This window comes from Leuciscus leuciscus, assembly GCF_965113295.1.
Source record: "Leuciscus leuciscus genome assembly, chromosome: 23".
In the NCBI taxonomy this organism is placed as follows: Eukaryota; Metazoa; Chordata; class Actinopteri; order Cypriniformes; family Leuciscidae; genus Leuciscus; species Leuciscus leuciscus.
Window position 1 is genome coordinate 6,518,763 of NC_138747.1, and position 20,846 is coordinate 6,539,608.

The 20,846-nt window shown below is 38.2% G+C and overlaps 1 protein-coding gene across 4 annotated transcripts in view; it reads left to right on the forward strand.

Annotated features, from left to right (window-relative positions):
• The first annotated feature begins 17,095 nt into the window (after positions 1-17,095).
• sema3fb (sema domain, immunoglobulin domain (Ig), short basic domain, secreted, (semaphorin) 3Fb) overlaps positions 17,096-20,846 on the forward strand; it is a 60,713-nt gene continuing 56,962 nt past the window's right edge. For all 4 annotated transcript variants that reach the window (XM_082155466.1, XM_082155465.1, XM_082155468.1 and 1 more), the window contains exons 1-2: positions 17,096-17,442; positions 19,944-20,097. In XM_082155466.1, the coding sequence (XP_082011592.1) occupies positions 19,986-20,097 (112 nt within the window). In that variant the 5' untranslated portion in view covers positions 17,096-17,442; positions 19,944-19,985. The remainder of the gene's footprint in view (positions 17,443-19,943; positions 20,098-20,846) is intronic.

Here is a 20,846-nt window from a genome sequence, read left to right on the forward strand (position 1 = left end):
GAAGCCTTCCTTCTAACAATTCCAGATGAAAGACGGCCTTTGTTGTTTCCCTTCAGGGCAATGAAAATACTGGAAACACCAATAGTGTAATTCTGTCCTGTAATACAGCCCTGGGTCGTACTGTCCTCCCTACAACAAGCCGTTAATGACAAACACAAAGAGGGGATAAAACAGTGTTCTTCTAACAATACAATGAGATAAGCACAAGTGAAAAGGAAGTTGCCAATTATTATTATAGAGTGAGATTGTAAGCCGAGGGTGGAGACCAGGTGAATTGTGTTTCCCAAAATCTCCTTGCAGTCAAACGGTGGATCTGATAAGCTGCCGGATCTTTGCACTGAGGTATTAGCGTGAGAGGATCTAGGTTTAGGACCTGTTAAGGTGGAGATACCGTAGCACGCAGTCACACAAAGGGCTGGGTGGGACAGGCTGATGTTTGGCATGTGAATTATATCATGATCTTTTGGGGACAGAAGCGAGGAATGCTTGACATGAGCATTAGTGATGGAAAAGACCCTCAGCACTCACACGAACACACACACACTCTCACGCGAATACTTCCAAATACCACCCAGACCACGACAGGGAATCGCCCTCATCCTCTATGCATGTCATCTTGTCTGCTGAGATATTATCTGCTGGCTCTTTGTTTAAGACCAGCAAAACAGATCTGTTTGTCTTCACTCATAGTTAGAAGGGCCGCTTACCACTCCACAACACTTTGATGTCACAGCAGGGAATTTTATCCATCAGTTGTTTGATTAAAGCAAGTTTCATTGCCTTAAGAACGACAACAAATGAGACATGCAATTCTCAAGTAATAACAGAAAGGAACATTTAAAATCTATTAAAAATATGAAAGAAACGGATTTCAAATCTAATGTAGCGCATTTTTACAGGCTTTTTGTTCCAGAAAATATAATCAAAAATCTTGCATAATTACGCAAGAGGAAATTAGCCAGCATGATTCCCCCAAACCCCAAGACACACAAACCCCAGTGTACTGCATTCTGGATGTTACGAACCAGGTCAAGACTTGGGCTCACATAGGTATACAAATCAGACCTCATTTTTTGGGGGGGCACAATTCCATTGTTAGCTCATGGTACTGGCAGCAGTCAGCCTGTCAAAGCCTGTGAGAAGCAAATTTGAAGCCACATAAAAAAATTCTGAGAGTTCTTGAATTCTGAGAGAGAGTATTGCTTCCCTGAGTTTCTCTCCAATAAATTATATCAACTGACACTGACTAGCAAATAGTATATTATGGTTTCTCAGGGTGACTTTTCTTGTATTAAAGCTCATACATTACTTGTTTTCACAGCCATAAATTGTTTGCAGAGGAAGTGGCTGGAATGCTTTGATGTTTTGTGAAGAAACAATCAAAACATATTTTTATTGAAGTTTTAACCTCAGACATGCTTGTGTGAGTCAAAAAATAATGGGAGTCTTTTTTTCCCCAACATTTTCCATGATGTGCTATTTTCATTTGACAATCCAGTAATTCCTCAATAATGTTGTCTTTCACCATGTGAACTAAACAACTAATTGGTTTCAGATTTAGTTTGCTATTTTTTATTAAAAGTTTGCTACTCCTAGAATGCATATGTGAGTAATATTAATATACACTCACCTAAAGGATTATTAGGAACACCATACTAATACTGTGTTTGACCCCCTTTCGCCTTCAGAACTGCCTTAATTCTACGTGGCATTGATTCAACAAGGTGCGGAAAGCATTCTTCAGAAATGTTGGCCCATATTGATAGGATAACATCTTGCAGTTGATGGAGATTTGTGGGATGCACATCCAGGGCACGAAGCTCCCTTTCCACCACATCCCAAAGATGCTCTATTGGGTTGAGATCTGGTGACTGTGGGGGCCATTTTAGTACAGTGAACTCATTGTCATGTTCAAGAAACCAATTTGAAATGATTCGAGCTTTGTGACATGGTGCATTATCCTGCTGGAAGTAGCCATCAGAGGATGGGTACATGGTGGTCATAAAGGGATGGACATGGTCAGAAACAATGCTCAGGTAGGCCGTGGCATTTAAACGATGCCCAATTGGCACTAAGGGGCCTAAAGTGTGCCAAGAAAACATCCCCCACACCATTACACCACCACCACCAGCCTGCACAGTGGTAACAAGACATGATGGATCCATGTTCTCATTCTGTTTATGCCAAATTCTGACTCTACCATCTGAATGTCTCAACAGAAATCGAGACTCATCAGACCAGGCAACATTTTTCCAGTCTTCAACTGTCCAATTTTGGTGAGCTCGTGCAAATTGTAGCCTCTTTTTCCTATTTGTAGTGGAGATGAGTGGTACCCGGTGGGGTCTTCTGCTGTTGTAGCCCATCCGCCTCAAGGTTGTGCGTGTTGTGGCTTCACAAATGCTTTGCTGCATACCTCGGTTGTAACGAGTGGTTATTTCAGTCAAAGTTGCTCTTCTATCAGCTTGAATCAGTCGGCCCATTCTCCTCTGACCTCAAGCATCAACAAGGCATTTTCGCCCACAGGACTGCCGCACACTGGATGTTTTTCCCTTTTCACACCATTCTTTGTAAACCCTAGAAATGGTTGTGCGTCAAAATCCCAGTAACTGAGCAGATTGTGAAATACTCAGACCGGCCCGTCTGGCACCAACAACCATGCCACGCTCAAAATTGCTTAAATCACCTTTCTTTCCCATTCTGACATTCAGTTTGGAGTTCAGGAGATTGTCTTGACCAGGACCACACCCCTAAATGCATTGAAGCAACTGCCATGTGATTGGTTGATTAGATAATTGCATTAATGAGAAATTGAACAGGTGTTCCTAATAATCCTTTAGGTGAGTGTATATATATATATATATATATATATATATATACATATATATATATATATATATTGTATATATATATATATATATATATATTACTCATATGCATTCAGCAAGGAGGATTTAGATTGATGTAAAGTGACAGTAATGGCTTTTACATTGCTACAAAAACAGTACACAATTGTTTTTAAATTGTAATAATATTTCACAATGTTACTGGTGACGCTGTATTTTTGATACAGTTGACGAGCATAAGAGACAAAATTTCAAAAACAAAATTTGACCAAATTCAAATTTATGAACGGTCATGTATATGTGAAAAAAAGTGATGAAACATCTACTTATCATCTGACAGACAACATTTAGCCAGTTTTTATGTCTTGGTAGCCTAAATGCTTTATTGATCACATGCAAAATAACAGATAGTGCAGAGGATCATGGAGCTGAGAAACTCAGGTAAGCAATACTCTCTCTCAGAATTCAAGAACTCTGAGAATTTTTTATGTGGCTTCAAAATGCTTCTCACTGGCTTTGACAGGCTGACTGCTGCCAGTACCATGAGCTAACACCTGAACTGTGCCCCCAAAAAAAGAGAAGAAAAATTAGATGTCTGATTTGTATACCCATGTGAGCCCAAGTCTTGACCTGGTTCGTAACATCCTGAATGCAGTACACTGGGGTTTGAGTGTCTTGGGGTTTGGGGGGAATCATGCTTGCTAATTTCCTGGCAGCAGCGCCACGGATAGTATGTCTGTGAGAGAAAAGTGAAAATTAAAAACATCCCCAGTGCTTTCTAATTCTGTCTCTGCTGCTATCACTGTCTACCTCTCTCTCTTTGTAGATATATGCTCTTTTAGTCAAACGCCACTCCCATGACATCATTAATACTGTATTTAGGCCACTTTTTTATTGAGACAGATTTAACAATGAACATATTTATATACTCAGATACTAAAATACTGAAAGGCCCAGGCTTGCATGTTTCCACTCCCTCCAGCACTATGGCAGACCTTGTAATAGTTCTCTTAACATATTCTGACTAAATCTCTGTTGCTTTGACAACTTTGCTGTGTTTTCAGATATCCTTCCTGCCCCGGGCTGGTTTTGGGGTAATTACATTTCGGCAGTTTTCACCTTGATGTTGTAAAACCTGTGCTAAAAAGAAAAACACTTTTTTTTTTGAAGACTTTTGAAGAGGCTGAGGAGTTTCTGACGTCCCTCTGGGAGATTTGGAGACCTCGAGCCTCATTTATAAAGATGATTGTGTGGTGACCCACAAGTAAGACTGAAAGAGACATTCACCAAGGGACTGTACCTTTAAGGGAGAGATGTTATGATATACGAGTTCCGGGTTAACGTTGTGTGGCTGTTGACCTCACTCGCTGTACAGTGTATTAGATATATTGAAGTGGAGAGTAAAGCTGACTCGATGCATCTCCGTCTCTTGTCTCCTCACTTATTGCACTCCACAATCTCTATTGCACTCCTTAAAGTAAATGCACAATAAAGTCTTGAATATACAAGCAAGTTTAAAAAATATGCTTTATTTATTTATTTAAAGGAATAGTTCATTCAACAATTCTATCATTATTTAGTCACGGACATGTCACTCCTAAAAATATGATGTATAAAAAAACATATAAAAGTATTAATATGACTCTTTTTCCATAAAACAGCCTAAAAATCTAAATAAAAGTAGCCAATATGACTTGTGTGCTATATTCCAAGTCCAGCCATACGATAGGTTTGCATGAACAAATAATTTAGACTCTGATCCTAAAACTGACTCACTAATTCGCTGACTAACTCAACTTTCAACTTGACATTTTGTTCTTTCTTTATAAATACTGTTTGTTCCTTTTACTACAGGATCAGATCCATTGCATTTAAGGTCAAATCGTACATATGATTTATAAATAAAATCACAGCTTGCAAAATGGATGTTAAACTATATTATGTCATTACCAACATGAGGTAAGTACCAGCGTCACAGGAGGTGACAAAGCAGGGAAGTTGCGTGAATGTGGATCTGACAAAGCAGTTTTAAGGGAAGCGGGTGGTTTCAGGAAGCCATTGTAAAAAAGATAATGTTTCCTGCTCTGATGTCACGTGTGTGTTTCCAGGCTTCTAGAGCAGTGTGTATTGGAGTCGTGAGGTAAATGTAAGTGTAAAAGCACACTGTGACATCATCACATGATTCACATCCCACCTGGCAACTGAGGGACCCTTGTTCTCATCCTGCGGCCCGGAAAGGGAGGGGAAGTAAATGTGAGACAAAAAAAGTACCGTAAACTACCATTAACGTACCACTGTGCGTCAAACTGTATTCATCAACTATTAGTGCCATGGACAACAATAAGGCGGCTCTCGCTGACATTTACTGATCTGATGCAACCAACCCGAGGCAACCAGGCAGAAGTGCCTAAGTCAACAGCCACAGTGCCTCGGTAACAAAAGCATTTCCAACACGCCTAATCCTCCTGGCTCCTGACTGCCAGAGTCCTGAGCTTTCCAATCACACTAGACCAAAGAGTCACCGCCATGGTGCACCTTCATCCAGGGGCCGCATACACAACACCGTTTATAAACTAAAAACTTTTGGCCGTTCATTTACATGACAATGGTGTTTTCGAGGCCTGAAAATGCAAACTTTTGATAACGAGTTTCAAAGTGCACGTTTTTGAAAACGATATCGTTATTGTCTCCATGTAGACTTCAAAAACGTGATGTGACGTGACGCGTACATATTATGTGTTCAGTCTATATGTGCGTAGTTTTTCCTTACGAATTGACATCGCCAACTAGTGGCCTGGCAGCATATTACAGCGTTTTTAATCGTTTTCGTGGATCCATGTGAACGGGGGTCATTTTGACAACGTTGTCGTCTATACGTCAAAAATGCAAAGGAAAAAACCTTTCTGTTTTTAGTACATTGTTGCCGTGTAAATGTACAATTCAATACAATCGGCAGAAGTCAAAAGCTAAACGTAGGCTATATACTGTACTAACTGCGCCACTGACTTCAACGTCACCATCACTAAGCCTCAACATCTCTTTCAGTCATTATCTAAAAACATTTTCCCTGATAGTTCGAGTAATTGTTTGCAAGTGTGCAATTTATAAACCCAATGTGGTTGTAAAAGTGGACTAGTGAGTAGATGAGTTTACCTGTTCGACTGATGACATTTAATGTCTCCGATAACCTCTGTAGTCCCATTTAGTAAAATTGTTAGCAACCGCCTTTTACAAGACAAGAAAAATCAAAAGAGGGTATTACTGATGTATTTTATATCGTAGAATAAAACGTAAAGATATCTTGAGCTTGTGTTCACCACAGACCTAATTTCAATCATTTAACCAAAAACTGACTTCAGGACTGCTAAATGCTAACACATTTCCAGGTTTTGGCGTACAAAAATCACATCATCCCTGCACCACTCTATTGGTTTAGCGTAAATTGAGCTAAAAAGCAACTTTTATTATGCCAGTTGTCGGATTATATTGGTGATTTGACATGTTATTGAAATGTAAGCTTATCCAACAGTCTTGGATAGTTCAGTCTTTCTTCAGTCTTTCTTCATACTTACATGACTAGAAAATAGCAGCCTGGGGACGCTGCCAAGATGGCCTCTGAGCGAACTACCTTGCCTTAAAGGGACATTGGCATCTGATTAAAGTGGAGGAATAATGTACTGTAGGCTGCTTTCTCTCTCTTTCTTTGGCTAAAGCATCAGTTAAGTATTACCCCCAGTATTATTAACAACACCATTAACAATGATATTTATGACTAACATTTAAGTTCTGGCACATTTATGAGATTACATTAAAGGTAATTGTCTAATTATCATTTTTGAAAATAATGTAGCACCTAATCTAAACTCTACCCTAAACCTAAACTTATAGTGAAATAAAATTATTATTGTGAAATAAAATTGCTATTGCAAATCTTAAAATTTGAATCAAACACATTTTTGATTGTGAGACGTGTTTTACCGGTGCATGGTGCATCACAAGTGCAATGTTGTACCAGGTGAGCTACCAAGCAAGTTTACTACATCAGAAAATACATGTATGTGATGTAAACGTGAAAATGTAGTAGTTTATAAATCAAGCACTATGGTAAAAGTGTTTTGAAATCATAACATTGTATTGTGCAAGTAATACTCCCGTAGTCATCATTTGTGTGAAAAAGAATAAAAGGTGTTTAACTGACAATAATGTTCATTTTAGCTGGAAACTGCAGTGATGGGTGTGTTTTTGGTGTTTTGCAAAAACATAGGTAGAGACACTTATTTTCAATGAGCCTAGGTTGGGATAAAAATGCCTGCCAAATGCATAAATGAAACACACTGGTGGCTTTTTTGAGGTTTTAAGATACATGCAATGCTCTTTGAGCACTGCAACCCAAGACAGTAATGATTGCATTTAACATTATGCATGATGCTGTGTTTTTCTGTTTCAGGTTTTTTCTCCTCTGCGGCTTGCCTTAATGCTTCATGTGAAACAGCTCTGTTATGGAGATTTTATTGCTTGCAGGAGTTTGGGTTTTCTCCCCAACATAGTCCAAGTCTTTGTGTTCTGGGGTGTTCCGCCATTGTTCTGGGTGTGAGTTGGTGCCATTAGAGAGAGAGAGAGAGAGTGAGAGAATTTATGTCACAACAGCATAAAATCCAAGTTTAAGACAACAATCCTTGCTTTATAGTTTCCAATTTGTCCATTTTCTAATTAACTTAATGTTGCATTGACAAACATGATGTCATAGCATTTAGATGACCTTAAATTCACAAAAGGGCTCCTTTTTGTACTCTATCTGGCGTAGATAAGACAATTTCAAAACCTCAAACAGTGAGATCATTGTTTTCATTTCTTCATTCAGACTCTTCTAATTGTGCATGCTTAATTATGCAATTTAACAAGCCGTTTACGCTGTCTATCAGTCAAAGGTTTCTATAGAAATATCTTCTTGTGTTCTGCAAACACATTCAACGTTGTCTGCCTGCTTCATTGTTTGCGGTTCTTTATGATGGAGTATGATTTTTACAATGGCAGTTATGCTGGGAGGTTTGGCCCATGGCAAAAGTGCTAGTCATTATTCTTAATTGAGATTGGCAAGGTTTTGTTACTCGCATTAGCATTGACACACACAAGAACTTTGCCTTTGATGTTGGTTTCTGGTAGCAGGAAGGGAGGCCACCAGCTGAAATGCCACCGAGATGAACTACAAAAAAGCGCAAACTCTGTAATAGCATGAGCCTTTCCTCCCTACCGGGGCTTGCCACACACACTGTGTCCTTAGGAAGGATAGGCACACACTGTGCCCGCCAAGGTTGCAGCACAATAGACAGTATTCCACTTCCTCTTTGAGCTTGATGTGAGCAAGGACCACAAACAGATTTTGCTGATTGCTAAAATTGCGAGCTTTATCAGGATCGAGTATGATTTGATTTGACCCTCATGACATGACACTTCTGTAGTGGTTGATCACTGTTTGTTTACTTTTTAGATGGTGGAGATACAGATTAAACAAGGATAAAGATGACCAAGTACATTGTTTAGTATGTCACTGCACGATACTGTATCCCCCACCCATTTAAAGATCTCTCTGATGAGATGTCACAACTTAAAAGTGATTAAAAGTGGGGATGGATCATTCTCCTCATGAGTTTGGGAGGAGTGTATTGATGCTTATTATGGCAGCGGTCATAAAGAAAATAATATGTACACGGCTACTTACCTCATTCCTTCCATGAATTCATCCAGCATCCATTCTCCACCTTAAATCTACATTTTCTTAGTGTCATGTAGTCTGCGCATCAACGATTTTGATGATCGAAAGGTTTCATTGTTGTAGGTTCAAATCCCTCAAGAGTTGATCCATCAATCAATATTGTGCTCTTGAGCATGACCTTCGGTTACTCCAGAAGGACTGATCTATAGTGCGTGTGTGCGTGTGCGTGTGTGTGTGTGTGTGTGTGTGTGTGTGTGTGTGTGTGTGTGTGTGTGTGTGTGTGTGTGTGTGTGTGTGTGTGTGTGTGTGTGTGTGTGTGCGTGTGTGTGTGTGTGTGTGACTGTGTGTACAGTATATATATTCTGAATCTGAGTCTATATATCTGAGCTGAATGTGAGACATTTTGGTCTCTCCATTTTGGATAAACAAGCCAAACCTGGTTACCCTTTTCCGCATGGCTTAATTGATATAAACATTTGAACTGAAGCCTGAAAGTGTTTTGATAGGAATTACTCTGTGTATTTTAGGCCTTACTTACAAAAATGCTTGGGTTGTTTTACATTTGACTTTCATTCATGGTTACTTGACAAAGTTGTATGAACTTTAAATACATTAAAACTTGTGCATTCAATCTTGTATTTGACATTTTATAATAATGATAGCCAAAATATCATTCAGACCATCCAATCACCATAATCATAATCAGTCTAGCATTTCATCTCACTTCTGCCCTTCACTCACTTCATCATTCTTCTGCACTCCAAACTCCTTTAAACAGTCATGGTCAATGGTGAGATGTCAGATTTTTTTTTTAGTTCAGTGGTCATAGCATGTGCCCACAAACCAGACCTGTGCCTCCCTTGGACCGAACCCAAACCCTGACGCATAAATGAATCATAACATAACCCTCCTATGATTTACACATGCATTTGCCTCTGTTTGTCAAGGTTGTTCCAGTTGCACTGAATTAAATCAGTGTTTGAACCTTTCATACCCCCCAACACACCTCACCTCACACCTCAGTGTGTGTTCCCACAGAACGAGCCAGGATGAAGTCTGGACTGGTCTGAAATACATTACAAAGAACTGTTGAATAAGTAGTGCACCAGAGAACTCTGGTTTGTGGTTTTATTCAATTAAGGTGTATTTATTAAAGGCATTTTAAAACATTGATTCTGTGCGGTGGAGGATGAAAGTCTAGTTTTACATTTGAATCTGTGAGTGAGTGAGTGAACTGGCACACACACTCTTGGAGGTGGCTCTCTTCCAGCACTCTCTAGAGCTTGGTCTGCTGGTCTGTGGACAGCGGATTCAACTTTTTGGGTAAAAAATGTGAGTAAAGTGAAAGAGCCATCTAAGACTACTAGATCCTTTTATATAGTTTCCCATTATTTGGTACAATTGTCAGTCAAAATACAAGCTCTTAAATTCTATTCAGTTATTCAATAAAGATGGTGTTGCACAGTATTTAAAGGCCAATTCCGACAGATTACAGATTTCACCAGATTACAGCACGTCAATTCTAATTCTGATTCAGTATGTTCAAACGGGCGAAAACAGGCTAAGTAAAACTTTAACCTTGCTGATTTGATCCCCACATTGTTGTTCATTGTGTCCTTGATCAGATATATATAATTGTGTTGAAATTATAGTTTTGACTGATTGGGGTGAATATAGATGCTAATTGGATGGTCTGAATGAAAACCCAAAGAACCAGGTCAATGTTTCAGTATATAATCTGTAAAACATGCTTCAGAAAAACATACTTCTAGCCCTTACAGTTCAAAAGTAATTAACACAAACATGAGTGCAGATTTGGACAGTTGGTGGCGCTAGAGGGATTGAGTTAGAGACTCCAAAATTGCTGTGGTTAATGGTCAGACTGTCCTATAACTGTGTGCCAAATTTCATTCTTTTCCCCCAAGCGGTTCTATGGGCTGCCAGAGACTTCATGAGTCGAAGAAGAAAACGAATACACAAGGCGCCATTCCACCATCGCTGCTTATTATCACAATGTCTAAAATGCTTCAGAGAATTTGATACGAATACCAGAAATTGACAACCCAATCTATAGAGCAAACAAATCCACTGAGCTCAGACTTAAGAACAGCACAAGTGCACGAGAGATACATTTTTCTTGATTTAAATAAGCTTCAGCCAAGTACATTATATACAAATGACAAACAGCTGAAACATAAATGTTTCCTCTCTTGCAGGTCCAACACATTTTATGTCCTCACCCTGTATACAGGACCTCAGTGATGGTGACTCATAATATTTCATTCTGCCAAAGTAGAACGGCCTCAATAAACCTTCACTTCTTATTTTGAAAGTTGACAAAGAGTCTGACTGTCCACGATTCTCATATAAAACGTGTTTTCACAGCTGCAAAAAGAAAATGAGACAAAAAAAATCAGAACTTTGGGAAAGATGTATAAACTCTGCTTTGAGTTATTTGAGCGGAGATGAAGACCTGTGAATGCTCAAGGTGAGGCAGAGAACTTTTCTCATATATATGCTAATGAGAGAGACGGGACATCAGCTCTACCGCTGGGTTGTCAGGAGGCCTTTTTCATGTCATATCTTGTCACAGCTTAAGGTTCCTATTGAGGCTGTGAGATTACTACATGTTCTCTCATTAATTCAAACATTTAATCTGTCGTACTGTTTGAGGGTGTGTGTGTGTGTGCGCGTGCGCGTGCGCGTGCATGTGTGTGTATTGTACATATAAGTTCTTGAGTGTGTGTCCATCATTGAAGAATACTTACACTGTAGTTTTGTTCATTCTGGTCCATACAGAATGTTGGAGCTTGGCATCCAAAGTTATCATCAGGGTGATGCACCATTCAGAAATGATCTGAGAATGACTTTTACATTTCTAGATTTAAATTGAATTTGAATTAGGGTAGCAAACAGATTGAAGAATTTGAATTTGAATATAAGACAGAAGGATATAATTATTTGACACATTTTTATAGATAGATAGATAGATAGATAGATAGACAGATAGATAGATAGATAGATAGATAGATAGATAGATAGATAGATAGATAGATAGATAGATGGATGGATGGATGGAGGGATGGAGGGATGGAGGGAGGGATGGATGGATGGATGGATGGATGGATGGATGGATGGATGGATGGATGGATGGATGGATGGATGGATGGATGGATGGATGGATGGATGGATGGATGGATAGATAGATAGATAGATAGATAGATAGATAGATAGATAGATAGATAGATAGATAGATAGATAGGAAACATCTTGTGTTTCTTGGTGGGATGAAAATAATATTATATTTAACATTATATAATATTATAAATATTCTATTTTAGTGAATGGCATGAGTGACAGCGAGCAAATGATGATGAAACTATTCCTTTCATGCTGATGAAGTACAGAATGTTATAATATTTGTTCGTCAGCACTTTATTTTTTACTCTCCAAGATTATAAATTGTTTTAACATCAGTTTCTCAGCAGCTTTTCTGACTCTAAGAAACAAAGGCTGTTCTTATCCAGCCATATTCATTGTTATGAGTACATAGATAGCGTGTTAGCATTGACCCAAAAACTTTGCGTTGAGAAGCCAAGAGAGCTTTTGTGATCTTGGCACTGTTTTTTCTTCCTCGTAAAAGTAAGGAACTGCTGCGGGTGACCGAGTTTGGTTTTGAGTCTCCAGAAAACAGGTATTCCCCAGAGAAAAACCCTGAGACCGGTGTTTCTTTACAAGCTAACAGGGCTAATGCCTCCTGAGTGATTCAAATGGCTGATGTGATATGTCTTCTTTGATTGGGTACAAATAGAGCCCTATTCAACAGAACCTCTTAAGCACTGAGACAAGAGTGACTTTTAGACCTCCACGAATTGAGAAAGAGTAAAGGATGGCTTCCAAATCTCCTAGCACCTGAGGGAAACCAGTACAGGAGACTAATCGGGACCATTAGCGCTGAGACAGACTCCAACGAATGGTTCAAGGAACAATCGTTACTTTTTACAGTACTTTAGTAAAGGGAAGCACAGGGTTGTATCAGGCTGGAATAGAGATCTTTTGTCTGTTTGTCAAGATCACAGTAGGACTTCTTCAGAAAAAAATTAAGCTGTTTGCTCCAGTTTCTTGAAAGATGTCAGTATAATGTATTTGTCAGGACTACTGTCGTCAAATACGATTGACAATTAGCATACAGTTAGGATTGGCGGTATGGTTCGTTCTAAGCAAGAACTCCCTGCACATCCATGCAGCCTAGCATAGATAAGAACAGAACAGCACCAACATGATTGTATTGCAGATATCATTCATTCAAGATTTTAAAGTACAACATAATTCAAGAATTTATTCTGATTCAAGGGGAATCAGAATGCCATACTGACTGACGAGAGGAAGAGCTGGGGATGGAGGAGTGTAATTAGCTCCTGAGAAATATCTGCTGATAATACTGAAGGGGCTTATATATACATACAGTTATAGGCGTCGTATTCATATAGGTAGACGTGGATCAGTTGAGAGTCAGCTGACGCGAGCTTGACTATGTGACCTGCCAGAACTGACTCTACGCTAGATTTCCATGACTGCAGCCAATTGAGGATCTTAGACAGCTAAAAAACAGATTCAAATCATATTGGAAGTGGTCTGTATTTATCTTCTGAAGCGATACGATAATCAGCACAAATATGTATATTAAAATATAATGCTCATTGATTACATTTGCTGTTGGATTTCACAGTATTACTGTTTTTACTGTATTTTTTAAATCAAATAAATGCAGTCTTGGTGAGCAGAAGACACTTTCAAAAAAAGTTAAAACAATCTTACCAACCCCAAACTTGAGCACAAGAGTCTTATGGGCCATTGTCATGGTACTTTTAGAATCCATCTGTAATATTTCTGTAAAAAATCTCTTTATATGTTCCAGAGAAGAAAGAAAATCATACAGGTTTGGAGCGGCGTGATGGTGAGTGAATGGTGACAGAATTTTTCTTTTAAATAAAAGGAATTTATTTTCAGTTAATTCCTAATTTAAAGGAATTTTTTTAAATGAATAAAAAAAATTCTGAATATTTACATGTTTTAGAATAAAAAAATAAACAATTTACAATACTTATGTACTTTAAAAAACATTTTCAGAATTCTTCTGGGGACATTTTTTCATCTAAACTCTATCAGCACAAAAGCACAGAACTAAAGGGCCCAGTTTTCTACACACACCTCCGCTGTGGGAAAATGTGTCAGGTTATTGACCCCTGAGGTAATCACAGTGTGAGCACTTGTGACTAAAGTGTCTGGACCCTTCATTATCACCCTCAGATCGCAGATGCGCACAGGTACAATAACACCTGAAGCCTCAGGGCTTTACCGCACCACAGGAACGCAAGTCAATTCTTTCTGTAGCGCGAGGTGGCTCAGCATGAACTAGTCATGTCATCCCACTGAAACATTCGACCAATATTTCTGCAGCCGTATTAGAGGACCAGCCCTCAAGGGAAGATCCCGATGTCAATACAGCAAACTGGATGAAAGACAATAGCATGGTGGAAACAAGTTCACAGGCTCACTCAGACTCCACATCCAGTCTTGACATCTGAAATGCCTTTTATTTCCACATAAAGGATGGGGTGAAGGGTTCTGAGACAGTTGTGTAGACCTGCCTCCTCCAGAAGCCCCACTCTGAAAAGATAAGTTGTCGAAGTTGTCAGAGTTCGCCTGGAGGGAGACAAAGTCAGTCTGCTTTCATTTACAGACATCTTCCATTTGACCTCTGCCAAGTCGTCTTTGAAAACAGTTTTATTGCAGGTCGGTGCGAGAGAGGAGGGAGGGGTGAATGGTTCGACGGTGCTGAAAAGGACAGATTCTCCCTTCATTCTCTGGTTCTGTCCATTCAACATTTTTAGCCCGAGCCCAATCTCACCGGCAAGGCTGCATTGTGACCGTAATGTGAATTTTTTGCGGCGAACGTAGATGAAATAGGAGGCTAATAAAGAATGTGGCCCACGGAAAGTGAGCGACAGAAGTGCAGCAATGCGAAGCCTGGATTTAGCTTTTTCAATCTTTTTTTGACAATAGCGGAATGACTTTTCATTAGTCGCCTCAAGTCGAAGGTTTTCAAATAACTTCATGACGTGAGAGACAAAAGATGTAGGGCTCTGTATACCGACCGCTGCTGAACACTTCATCCATGTTGATGTCTCACCTTTTTTTTTTCTTCTGGCCATCCTGTAGATTCTGCTGACCAAAAAGGAATTTGTTCTGTTCAAAAAGTTGTTCTGTTCAAAAACTGAACAATGAGAAATTTGCTTCAAATTGACATTTGAGTTTGCAGCCATCTGATATGTTGAACATTATATATAGAGATATATAATGTATATTCATTATATATATATATATATATATATATATATATATACACACACACTGTATATCAGTAAATTGACTGCTGTGGCATTTTGCACAATTAAAATGATTAAAATGATGATGAAGGGACAATATATATGTATATATATATATGAATGATAATATAAGAAATGTTTCTTGAGCACCAAATCAGCATAGAATGATTTCTGAAGGATCATGTGACACTGAAGACTGAGTGATGAGGATGAAAATGAAATTTTTAAATATATTCAAATTGAAAAACAGTCATTTTAAATTATAATAATATTTCACAATATTACTGTTTTACTAATTTACTTTATTTTACTAACCTACGATCAAATAAATGTCTTGATGAGAGTCTTCTTTCAAAAACAATGTACTGTAGTTATATGACAAAACTCACTGCACATGCTTTCAAAAACAAAAAATCAACCAACATTGCATAATTTGTAGCATGTTAGATTGCTCTGCTTTGTCTGCCATCAATGTGCATTAAAAAATGATCTTCTAACTAACTTCATCATGTTGTAAGAAAGATACATACCAGAATATCTGTCCTGATTTCTCCCAGAGGTTTTCCCAAGCATTCCACATAGGGACAACACTCTCTATATCAAGCTATAATGGCACCATGCTCATATCACCTTAATTGAAGAAGACACACATGATAATTTCCCAAAGATGAATGTCGTTAAGTTATGTCACTGCATGTTTTGCATCAAAGAGAGTAGAACCTCATTCCTGTCTCTCTACGAGCTGCTCTGAGAAAGAAGAAAAGTTGCATGCTGATATTCTGTAAATCTTGTGCAGGTAGTTTTTCAACCATTGGTATGCCTTTTATCTAAAACCCTGTGTCATGTATTAACACGCAAAAGCATTTACTCCCTAATTCAAGAATGTTTCTGCTTACGGGCTGAGCTGAAGGGACTTGAATACTGTATATGTGTGTGTGTGTGTATGTGGTGTGCAAACGGTCATAGATAAATCAAGCCTCGGGCTCTGTAACTTTAATTGCATCTTATTGCTTATTATGAGTTTCAAAGCGAAGACCTGTTTGAAAGAAGCAGCAAAACTGGAAGTGATGATTCCAGTGTCACAAACTCAAGCTACAAAAGTGAGTTTCAAAGCTCTTAGAGTTACTATCAGAGTGAAGGTTTTCACTGCTGCAGTTCCTCAAGGGAAAACACTAAGTTAAAACATATCTTCATCTTGCACAATTTTCTGACCTTTAATATGTAAACAAATAACATATTTTGGCCATGAGAAACTTCTACTGCTCTCGCTCACAGACGAGAGCAGTAGTTCTTAATAAGTGTCTTTTTAAGGTCATGTGTCATAGCTATATCGATAGATGGATAAATATTACATGGATAAATAATATAGGCTGCTTATCTCACTCTGGTGACTGTTTCTCTATATAATACAATAATTCAATTTCTGTGTACACAATACAACTTAATATTGCAGCTACAAAAAAGCTATTGAATATTTATTTTTTTAAATACAGTACACACACTGACATTTTTTGAGTAAGTAAAAGGGGTAAGTTGTCACCTTTTTTTAATAAATGGCCAATTAAAAGCTTTTCACAAAACTATAACAATTGTGAAAAACATAATAATTAATGAAAGCAACATCTAACATACAAAAATGTAAAATCACTGTTTTGACCAGAAAATATTGTGATAAAAAATTTACATTATTATTATTATATTATTAAAAATACACCGTCTTTCAGAACATAATTCAACATTTAGATGACTTTTGTTTGAATGTATGCTAGTGTAGTTTTATTGTGTTATTCAATAGCAAACAAAGTAGGCTATACCAAAGTTTGGAGAATTTGTTTTTGTTTGTCATTTATGAGGATTATTATGAACTACAGTGTACACCATAGCCTACAACACAATGTAACAAAATGTACAAATATAGCGTTCCACACAGTAATTGCACTTCACATCTAAGTTCTTGTGAATACTTACTGAGTTTACTCCACCTAATGAAACATGAATGTAATCGCAGTGACAGTACAGTGAGTTGAAGATAATCACAGCGACTCGCGCTCAAGGGGGCGGAGCTCCAAGGTAAACCTCGCCCCGTGGGTGTGTCGTATGCAAATGAGCGACACTGCATCCACCTGCCAAGCTGTTTGGGCAGCATTTGAGGCGAGCGAATGAGTGCGGTCAGGAGTGCGCTTGTGTTTGGAGATATTCAGACTGGCAGCCACAGCGCTGAAGCTGTTCTCGGAGTTGTCAGGTGGCTTTTACGCTTCTTTAACGATTCTTAGCGCGATATCAAACGGGATTTTATAACAACTGTGCCAAATGAACACTATAATAGAGAAGAAGAAGCACACCGCGCTCAGGTGTTCAGAGAGATAAGGACTGTACCTCACTATACCTGCAGAACCTGGGACATAAACACACGAACATACACAAGAACTCAGGCATTTACTGGATTCACTCTTTGAGTTGAGCTCAAAGTTGCTTTTGGACAGTTTGGAGAAAGCAGGTAAACATTAATTTCTTTTGTTTTCATTTTCTCAACACTATCATTGTACTATTTTAGTATGAGTCACATTTCAACGTTTGGATTTCATTCTGAATGCATTTTGATCTCAGTTGATTTTGCAATGAATGCAGACTCCTATTAAAATGGTATCTTATAATAATTATTTTCCAATATAACAGTCAGTGTTGGCAGAAATATTTCCTTTTTTTTTTTTTATGTATCCTATGTATCCACCAACGTATCCATTGGTGAGATTGATTTTTAAATGTACAAATATTCCACCTACCTTAATGTAATATGGTCCTAAACACTAGTTTCAGATGAATTGCAGAATGTCATGCCAAAGGACTCTGTAGAAACTGCTTGACATTTCATGTCCATTTCATTCCATTCATAGATTAAGAATAACACATGCTCTGAAGTTGTATTACCCACACGTATTCATATGGCAGTATGCACACTAAATAATCTTAAATAATTCTTTGCATCGTCACTTATATTACTCTTCACTGCGAGACGAAATTGCTTTGCTTTGCACATCTCCTTTCATGCTGTTTCCCAGTGTTTTTCTAAAATAAGTTAACCATACACTGAGAGCTCCTGTATATATAACAGCACAATAGGCATTTAAGACCGAGTCAAAGTAGTTTATTTTCAGTTCTCGGCTGGGTGGCAGGAAAAAGAAACAAAATACAATATCTCCAGGGGCCAGAGTGCATGTACAAAATAAACACTGTAACAATTTCACAAACTAGCATTAAACAAACACAGTAAATATAGATGTTCTAGTGCCAAATGGGGTAACAACATGCAGAAAGCAAGAGTTGCATAAAAATAAGTGAAACCAGTCATCTTGCTGATCAGTCATAAGTCCTAACAAATGTTGACAACTTTCAATGATTACCAGGAAGGCTGAATTTACAAGCCAAATCTGACTTTCTTGAGTTATAAGTAGCAGAAGAGCCCATTCTATTCATATTTTTATTTAATCTAGATTACATTTTTTTTATTTGTCATCAGAATTGATTAAATCAGTTAATATATGTTAATGCGGTTGTTGAGGATTTATTATAGTTAATAAATAAATAAGGCTTATCCTTAAAAAAAAGAAATTGATATAGCCCTCTTTAAGTGGCATTTTTATGATTAGAAACAAATGAATAGATCAAAAAGTCAAAAGAATGGGCCTGAATGTTTCTCGCTATCCCACATTTTTTTCACATAATATTTTGCCTGTTCTTTAAAAATGCATTAAAAGCCATATATTTGGGGGTTTATGGATTGATTCATTCTTTCAGTGTATTTGTGAGATTGTATCCATAATTGCTTACCTCCAACTGTGTCTGTGCGCACTTGTGTTCATATAATTGTTGTTTAATTTCACTGGCTTGTGTGAGGTAAAGAGGCAGAGAATTTAGATAAACAGCCGGACAGTTAACAAATTGCCTGCAAATAGCTGAGGTTTAAACAGCTGCTTCCACTCATAAACGCTCTTCGGCCAGGCAGCGCTTTTTGGACAGATCGTCTTCCGCCAGAACTGCTTTTTCTGTTCTGAGATATTTGCTCCTTCTTAAAAAGAAGAAAAAAAATATGACGCATATACAGTTGTGATTGATGTCAATACTATGTGGGTTTGGGAATGGTCTCGTTGATTCAGTTATCCGAACAGATTTAAGTTTTTAAGGTTATGTCGCGCCACCACTGAGCAACACGAGTGCAGCCCCTCTATGGGTGGCAGCCTTGTTCCTGCCCATGTGAAAGAGATGGACTATGTGGCAGCAGTGGGGTTTGTCAACATACTCCCTTTGGGAATATCCCTTTGCTGTATGTTTCAAACAAATGTAACCAAACCCTTATTTTTTGGTGAAATGTTTACTGTGGAGGGCCTCTTAGCTTCTCTTAATAAAGCAGGGAGCCTAGAGGTAAAACTGGAACTTTAAACTATCTGGAATACATATAGTACATGCGAACAAGATTTCAGATATAACTTTGGATTTTTCTTAGACGTTTAGAGAATGCATAGGAAAAATTCATTGCATATTTTTCTTAATCTTTTTGTTCATCATTTGATAATTTATTGCTGATGTGATCATCAATATAAAATCAAATGTACACAAATATTTCTTTTAAAAAGTTTTCCACCTGCTTTCTGTGTGCAGCTTTAACTAAAAGAAATCAGCTGTGAGTTTTGTGAATACGGCCAAATTATAATTAACCTAATTTACATTGAAAGGAGGTATGTGCTTTGAAGAATGACAGTGACTTAATTTGAATACAGAGCAGTGCTATTACAGCACTTTTGTTTTGCGAGTGTTTAGTGAATAAATCACATACATTTGCACTGAAATACGGCATGCAAAAGTGTGCCAGTTGTCGAATTTGCAATACAGTCTGTAACCCAAAGAAATTAACTTTTTATTTTTCTGTTTGAGCCATGCTTTACCTTTGGAAAGCAGTATATGAAGTCATATAATTTACAATCATGTGTTTTCTTTCGCCAGTGGCCTCTGCAATTGTGTCTTTCTGACTTCAACGGATGCACCATGCTGTTGGGCAGTCCTTGGTCAGTCCAGGTTCTCCTGGCTCTGTCTGTCCTGACGTTGGGTTTGGACAGCGAACCTCAGAGCGCCCCCCGGGTCTTCTTGTCCTTCAAAGGTAGGTTGGCTGTTTGGCTTTCTCTTGATTTGCTTCTGGTTTTCTTTTAGGGGTTGCAGCTCCAGCTATGTGGCCTGTGGTTTGGAGGAACCGTGTGAATGTTCTGGAGTATACTTTTTTTCACATGCTACCTTCTGGTTTTCATGACTGAATTTGATGAGTTGATAAATGTTTTTAGGTTCGGCGGGAAATTCACAGCGTAGACGGATTCTCCGGTCTAACCGCACGCCGAATGAGTGAAAACCCTCCGTGTGTTCCTAATGGCTTTCCCATCAAACATCTTAGATTTTTTTCTCCCAGCCAGCTGCGTCCACTTTTATCCGGTGTCAGAGTAATTAAAGACACAAACAAGAGTTGAAGAAACAATCATTCCGAAACTTCAACACAGGTCAGAGAAATTTACAGAAAGCCGAACATGCCGTCTCGGTTATTTTCGGTAGTATGTTTTTAAGCACATTTCTGAAATAATCAATTGCAGATGCAAAACAGGAGATGTGAGAAGTTACTGATGAAATGATGGCAGATGAGCCTACTGTTTAGCTCAGGGCCTGAACTCTCTCACAGATTCACGCTTAAAGCTGCTTAAAAGGTTTTTACAGCCTGATGCCATAAGATAACCTTTTCATTTCAAAGTCAGTTCCATTCTGACCTAAAAAAAACAGTAATGTACACTCTTTAAAATAGAGCTTATTTATTGGCATCTGTGGTTCCATGAAGAATCTTTAACATACAGAACAATGTTCTTTTGA